Source organism: Monopterus albus, unplaced genomic scaffold, assembly GCF_001952655.1.
Source record: "Monopterus albus unplaced genomic scaffold, M_albus_1.0 scaffold196.1, whole genome shotgun sequence".
NCBI lineage: Eukaryota > Metazoa > Chordata > Actinopteri > Synbranchiformes > Synbranchidae > Monopterus > Monopterus albus.
Window position 1 is genome coordinate 209,206 of NW_018128076.1, and position 7,467 is coordinate 216,672.

The 7,467-nt window shown below is 38.0% G+C and overlaps 1 protein-coding gene across 2 annotated transcripts; it reads right to left on the reverse strand.

Moving 5' to 3' along the window:
- Positions 1 to 407: 407 nt before the first annotated feature.
- LOC109970381 (acidic mammalian chitinase-like) lies at positions 408 to 4,152 on the reverse strand. 2 transcript variants are annotated; one of them, XM_020617898.1, is made up of 12 exons: positions 4,097 to 4,152; positions 3,909 to 3,966; positions 3,771 to 3,797; positions 3,458 to 3,662; positions 3,183 to 3,239; positions 2,573 to 2,738; positions 2,358 to 2,482; positions 2,140 to 2,263; positions 1,868 to 2,050; positions 1,280 to 1,396; positions 1,064 to 1,196; positions 408 to 684 (listed from the first exon to the last, which is right to left on the reverse strand). In XM_020617898.1, exons 2-12 carry the CDS (start codon positions 3,931 to 3,933, stop codon positions 437 to 439), a joined length of 1,410 nt encoding a protein of 469 aa, XP_020473554.1. In that variant the 5' UTR covers positions 3,934 to 3,966; positions 4,097 to 4,152; the 3' UTR covers positions 408 to 436. The 2 variants fall into 2 exon arrangements, with proteins under 2 accessions (XP_020473554.1, XP_020473555.1); XM_020617899.1 differs by lacking the exons at positions 3,458 to 3,662; positions 3,771 to 3,797; positions 3,909 to 3,966; positions 4,097 to 4,152 and adding an exon at positions 3,324 to 3,404.
- Positions 4,153 to 7,467: the final 3,315 nt, after the last annotated feature.

A 7,467-nucleotide genomic window follows, 5' to 3' on the forward strand; every position in this document is an offset into this window, starting at 1 on the left:
TTGCTGCTTAAAGTGCCTTAGATTTTGTGTTACTTATTTATCTACTTTATATTTCATTTGTATTTTGTGGCATTCATGTGGACGGCAAAGTAAGAATTTCATTGTACAGGGAAACACGTTTCCTAACTGTGCACATGACAAAATAAACACTTTGAACTTTGAACTTGAACATGTAGGTTTGTTGAACTAAGTAGGTGGAAATTTGTAGATTCAAATTGACAAGTAGACTTTAATGAGCCAGCACTCAACAATTTGTACCAGAGTAGGCTATTTCGATGATTTTGTTTGCAATTTGCAAAATATTACATAGAAAAAATATGTTATATCTATACACTTATGATGGACTCATTTAGATAAATCATTGTATACACAGTGAATACAGGAGAACTTTAATTGCTGATGTTTGCATTAGTTGTTCTATATACATTGGATCCACTTATGGCCAGACACAGCACTTACAGCTGTCATTAAAGATAGATCCTGTCCCGCAGTACCTCACATGGGTAATGCCACCAGCACACATGTAAAAGCTGGTTTTGTCATCTTCGTTGGTGTACAGTCCATCAGGCTTGCCATTGCAGAAGCCGGGTCCTGGTGCATGAGTGGTGGTGGTAGTAGTGGTGGTTGTGGAGGTGGTGGTAGCACCAGGTTTGGGGGTGGTAGTAGTGGAAAGTGGGGGCACCTCTGGATGGGAGAGGGACAAGAAATGTATGTTATTTAACATTTGCCTGCAACTTGATTGTGACTGTAATGTGCAGTATAGGACAGCTCTTTGCTTTATTACACGACTTTATTATCCCAATAATTTACTGTGAGGATGGGTTATTGTCAGTGCTTACAGTAAAGATATTCACAGCCCTCCCAACATGCTGTTACCTATAAATATAAATATTAAATCTAATAAATATAAATATACCTATACCATTTGGAACACCCATGGTAGTATTTATTTACATTGTTAATGTTAATGCCTTTAGTAACTGTAGCTGTCCACAATGGTATCTGACAAACCTGATGTTGATACAAACAACTTAAATCATACCAGGATATGAACTCAACTTACTAATATCAAGAAGTTTTTGGAGATGAGACATCAGAGGGTGTTTGCCCTGTGCACAGAATCGTCCAGCAAAGTCATCCAAATCAAGGGCCCACACAAAGGCACCACCAAATTTCTGCTCCTGTAGGTACCTCACCTATTCAAAAATAAATAGAAATTAGTGTAAATACCTTGGATATACTGTAAATATTAAAGTTATAAAGCTCATATGCCACCTACCTTAGTCTCATAACTCTCCCTGGTGTCAAATCCCACCCATTCATTGTTCTTGGTGGCATAGGGGACTTTCTGGTCTTCAATCCACTGAATTTTGGTATCCTTCGCAAAGCCACAGATCTAGACAGTGGGGAATATCATAAACCATCAAAACTATTAAACGCAACTGACAAACAGTGGCTTCAGAAAATATTTAGATTCCTTTAATCTTCACACATGTTTCTGTGTTTAAATTGATCAAATTACAATTTTGCCCCTCGGTCTACCCTCAATAACCCATAATGACAAACTGAAAATGTTTATAGAATTTGCTTGCAAATTTATTTACATTGAAACCTCTCATTTACAAAAATATTTAGGCACTTTGCTGTGGTGCTCCAGATCATAATCACATGCATCCTGTTACTTTTAATTAACCTTGAGATGTGTGTACTATATGACTGGAATCCACCTGTGGCAAACTGAATTACACACCTGTGTATATAATGTACTACAGTTAACATTACATGTCAGGACAAAAACCAAGGCATGAAGGGTCTGAACACAGTATTTGATTTTTAATAACAAATTCCTATCACACTCAAACATTACCTCATAGTAGGACCAGAATCCAGCTTCACGTGTGTATGGACCAGCTGATGCAGGGCCACTAGCTGGGGCTCCAACACCAGTTTCTGATGACGTCAGGCGAAAGGTACGACCATAAGTAGCAAAACCCATCCTCAATTTCTCCAGTGGAGCGCCATTGTCTCTCCAGTACTTCATGGCAAAGTCCTAGAAAAGTCAGTGGAAATGGTGAAGTAAAACATTTTAAAAAGGTACCCCTCAAGTTAAATTTATGTAAGTCTCAAATGTGGACATACTGTGTTGAAGTAGATTAGATCACCAAAGTCCTTTGAACCACGGAACAGAGGGCTGTTGTGTCCAGTGAACTGTTCCCAAGTTCCATGAAAGTCATACGTCATCACACTGATGAAGTCCAGTTCCCTAAGGATAGGGAAAAACAGAAAGACTAATTTCAAGCATCTTTGCAGAACTCACACCTTTCTCTTTACAGATATATTCAAGACAGCACACTCACTTGGCAATTTCAGCAATCTCATATCCACCATCAATAGTTCCCTTTCCAGCAGACACTGCAGCAGTCAGCATGAGCTGATGATTGCCAGTGGCCTTGGCCTCAGCTGCATAGGCAGCAACGAGTTCCTGCAAATACCAAAAAAAAAAAAAAGTCAAATGAAGTACAACATGATGTAAACATCACAGTAGCTGTGAATTGCAACTAGAAATACTCACCCTACAGAGCAGAGTGAACCTCTGTTTGTCTTCTGGGGGACTTCCACGAGCACCAGGGTACTCCCAGTCCAGATCCAGACCATCAAATCCATGAGTTCTCAAGAATTTGATAGAAGACTGTATGAATTTCTGCCGGTTAGCTGGAGTAGACACCATGATGGAGAACCTGCGGGGAATCGAGCTCTGTTATCAACAATCCACATCCAACAGGTTTCCCAGAAGCTATGGGTTGCTAAGGGCTAAAATGACTGCAGTTTTAAAGCCATGCATGCTTAATATTTGGGATGTTTTGGAATGGATTGTTTACATGTCAGTTTGATGGCTGCCATGTGAGTAGTTATTCATTGTTGTTTTGTTCTAAACATGCAGTAAAGTAAGAAGAAGTAGGCCTATTAGAAATGGCTGTAGGTTCTGGTTAGGTGAGATTAAAAAGCTAATAAAAACAAAACTGATATATTTAGCCCATTTTTGTCACACTTAACACTTCAGTGGACTTTCAGGCTGTGTTGTTGAATGTAGCTATTGTAGTGGTAACAAACTATAGTGTGCTGTACATCTATATGGGTGAGTGGTACGTTGTGCTTACAGTATGTTGTAAAAAGTTACTCACTGTTGTGAACCAAAGTTCCATCCACCAACACCCAGCAAAGTCTTCAGATGAGGATTCCTGAAAACAGCAGAGGCTAGATTACCACCATACATTTGTCAAGCTTGCAATTACTTGTAATCTTTGTGTTTGAGTCATCAAAACCTCATTTTCAGCAAATATTGCCCTGCTGAATTCTTCTTGTATTGGGGCTAAACTTCTGTGTGCTTCATGGGTATCACAGCTTACCCTGACCGTTGACTTCTATACAATATAAGGGTACCTCACTGGCCACTTACTTGGTCTTCAGGGCATTGAAAGACTTGTAGAGGACATCATCATTCCACTCATAGGGAACCAACTCATTGTTATGGTTAATGATGGAGAAGGCATAAATCAGGGTGGTGCAAAGGAAGGGGTCCACATCTTGTGGCAAGAACTTGCCCTCACCAGGTCTGTACTGGGACCAGTTAGTGAAGTAGCACACCATCTTGGTGGCAGATCCTGGATTGAAGTAAATTAACATCAAAGAAGCATTGATTTCAGAAATGACATAGTAGTGAAAACTTCAAATCAAATGATGCGAGTTGACCTGAAAGTGTTAGGACCTACCCAGCTGACATATCACCAGACATAAGCCTAAAGAATATAACAATGTAAAGGTTAGAGAAATAAAAACACATATTCTAAAACATAAAAATGTTAATGAAAAGTAATACCATACATACAGCATGAAACTAAAGTAAATACCTGTTAAAATTGTGAGCCTGGTCATTTTGAATCCACTTCTCACAACTTCACTGGATTGCTATAAGACAAAAAGTGAAGCAGGGTCTGTGAATGAAGTGACACAAGAAAGAAAAGAAAGAAAAAAATTCTTAACATAGTCACAATTCAAATGATCACTGAGAGGGATTACTTTTCCCTTGTAAACTCACCTTGGGACCAGATGAAAGAACCAAACAAATGCAGCAAAGTTGGTCCTTTATACAGTTCTTTGTGCATAGAGAAAGGAGGAGGTGCAGTGGCCTTTGATAAATTGGGGCAATAAATGCAATAATTATTAGAACATGTTTTGATAAGATCCTGCAAAGTTGGAAACATATGTAGACAATCATTTACTCACTGCAGCACTCTGTTCACAGCATGCACTCAACACATATAGTGGTTGTAATTTAGGTCAGTGGACATATCACTCGTTATCATAGAACTGACCTCAGAGCACTATGGGTCACAGTCCTGATATTTTACTTTAGTCTGGAAAAGTGTTTTGTTGTACTGTTGTCAGTTTCAAATTTAAATTTTTAAATAAATGTATTTATTTATTATAAATGTAATAAATTTAGCTGATCTCATGTGCATCCCTGTCTTCAACAATGGTTATTGACTAAAACTGAACAAGGGATGTTGTTTTATCACACACCATGTGTCTGTTGATTCCTAGGTTTTCATGACGCCCTGGATTTTTCATTTCATTGAACAATATACAGAAGTAAAGTAATTAATAGAACAATTATTCATTCATTCATTCATTTTCTACCGCTTAGTCCCTGAACGGGGTCACGGGTGGGGCCGGAGCCAATCCCGGCCAGCAATCGGGCGAAGGCGGGGTACACCCTGGACAGGTCGCCAATCCATCGCAGGGCATAGAACAATTAATGAATAAAAAAATGATTAAAAAGATATTTAAGCACTTGAGCTTTAGCACTCAAAAGATAATGCTTTTAGTCATTTGTTTTAAAGGGATACACCCAATTTTGGATATTACTGATCTTGTGCTCCACTGGGTTTTAGGTTCAAGGTTCAAGGTTCTAGGATTTTATTGTCAATTCACCATATGTGCAGGGCATACAGAAAATTGAAATACCATTTCTCTCTCACCTAGTATTGGGTGCCAAAACATTTAGGAACCAAAAGAGTAAAGTAGAATAAAAAATTGAATAGAATAATAACTGGATTAAAAGCACTTGTAATGTGAGATGAATCCATCCTTCCATCAATCCAATCTATACTGCTTATCCTGAATCTAATGCAATGAAAAAACAAATCTAATGTAATGTAAAAACTAGTAATATTTCAAATGAGTGAACCATAGTTCCCCCTGAACATGTGTTTATTCAGTGTGTCCTGACTCACTGACACTTTGCTTATACTGGTTCATAGCTCCCCTCCTTCCCTCTGTGGGACCCTGTCATGAGTTTTCTTAGTCATTAGCACCACCTACAGACTAAGTGAAAAGCTCTTGCCCATAACCCTCATTTTGCTTCTGTTACTTTGAGACACTGTGACCAGCAAATGTCCAGTTAACATAGCATTTAAAAATATTTAGTAAAATAAACACTTTAAAATAAAATGCAATCAAATACACAACTATCACCAGCTAGAGCAAACACTGACAGCAAAAATACTGTCTGTGAACATGTGTTAATATTTCTATATCTGTCCTATGTAACTGCTGTGAGATGAGATGATAATGTGTTTTCCCTTTAGAAATTTCCTTCCGCAGCCTCCTTTGTATTCTTCACATAGGGCATTTGTGTCACAATTATGTATGGTGACCCCCAAAAGTGTCTTTACAATCCCTTTAAAAGAATCTGATTAAACCTTAATTGAGTATTAAATGAAAGTAACTTCTGGTCCTTTGAAGTGAAAATCTCTACATAATAATATGGAAGTGTTTTTATTGCTCCTATATTCCAAGTGGTTTATAAAGTACCAAAGGGCATGCGTGATATGGTGGCGGGGAATGCCAAAGGTAAGGTAAGACATTCTGGCAGGCGATCATCTGAGATGTACGTGTCTTGTTATGTAAAGTAGCAGGCAACTAGAGCTGTCAAATGTAATGGTCAAATGTAATGGAGTAAATGTGCAATATCTGCCTCTGAAATAAAGTAGTCAAAATAAAAATACTCAAGTGCAGTGTAAGTACATCAAAATCATATTTGGGTATGTGAATAAATTCATCCTCAGATTTTGCAGGACATCACCAAATGAGGTATGATCAGCTTTGCTGAATACTTCATATATAAGGTACAGTATATAGAGATGTGTAGGGTAAAATGTTTAATTTGTCATAATTCTTTTATTATGATGGAAGATTTATAAATTGTATTTTTGCCTTTTTCTAAACAACACAATGCAAAAGCATTTTATATTCAAATAGTACAAAAACAAATCCTTTTCCAGAGGCATTTCTAGCCAGCCACAGTGAGGGCCACACACAGCACTTGCTGGCTTGTTTTTGCAGAACCATTCTGTGATGGAGATGGTAGTCTTTATGGATGGAGTACCGGTGGTGCCTCCTGGTTTGGGGGGTTGTTGTAGAGGCTGGTGCAGCAGTGGTGGTAACCGGTTTGCAAGATGTGGTAGTGGCTGGCACTGTGGTAGTAACACAAGGTTTCTTGGTTGTGGTCGATGGAAATGAAGGCACCTCTGTGAGAGGTGAAGGAAACAAAAAAACAACATTAAACTGAAAGCTGACATATCACTTGTATAAAAGATACCACTTGAGTTCCCAAAAACCTACCAAGAGCTCAGTGTGCCACATGATAACACTAAAGGTATGAGAAGCAAGATTTACCAACATCAATAAGTTTGCACAAAGCAGAGCCAGAAGAGGACGGCTTTCCAGCCTTTCCGCAGGTTCACACAAAACACCACTATACTTCATGTCCAGAAACACAGAACTTAATACATTTACAGGTTTTTGGGCTAACCCCTTACAGAGACAGATTATGAGATGGAGACAATCCAGCATCTCCTTTTCTTATCTAGAGTTTCAGCTGCATGGAGCCGCTGGCCATAACAAAATGAAGAATTCCGTGTGTGTGTGTTGTTACGTGGTGTGTAACTAAAACATTCATTCAGACATAATTCTAACACAAGCATCATGGTGATGTAAAGTTCTAAATTTACCTACTAGAATAGTTGGTTTGGTTATCTTGATTTAAAAACTCACAACTTCAGCTTCTTTTTTCTCAGACTCAAGAAAAAACAATTAAACAAAATGAATATTAAGTAATCACATTTTGATTGAAACTATTAAAACTATTCTAATGAATGTTACAAACACAGTTTTTTGAAAGAATGAACTATAAAACAATTTCATCCTGAGGCTTCAAAGTGCAATATTGACAGATACTTTAAAGCAAACTTACCTTAAAGATTGAATTTAATAATTTCAATTTTCATAGCAAAAAATAACATTAAAAACAACTGTATCCCATTGAGCTGAGCTGGCCCCAGGGTCCTGGAAGTGTGTGTGCTAGGTCACTGCTGGAGCTGAGCCATCATTAACAAAATTTTGGTT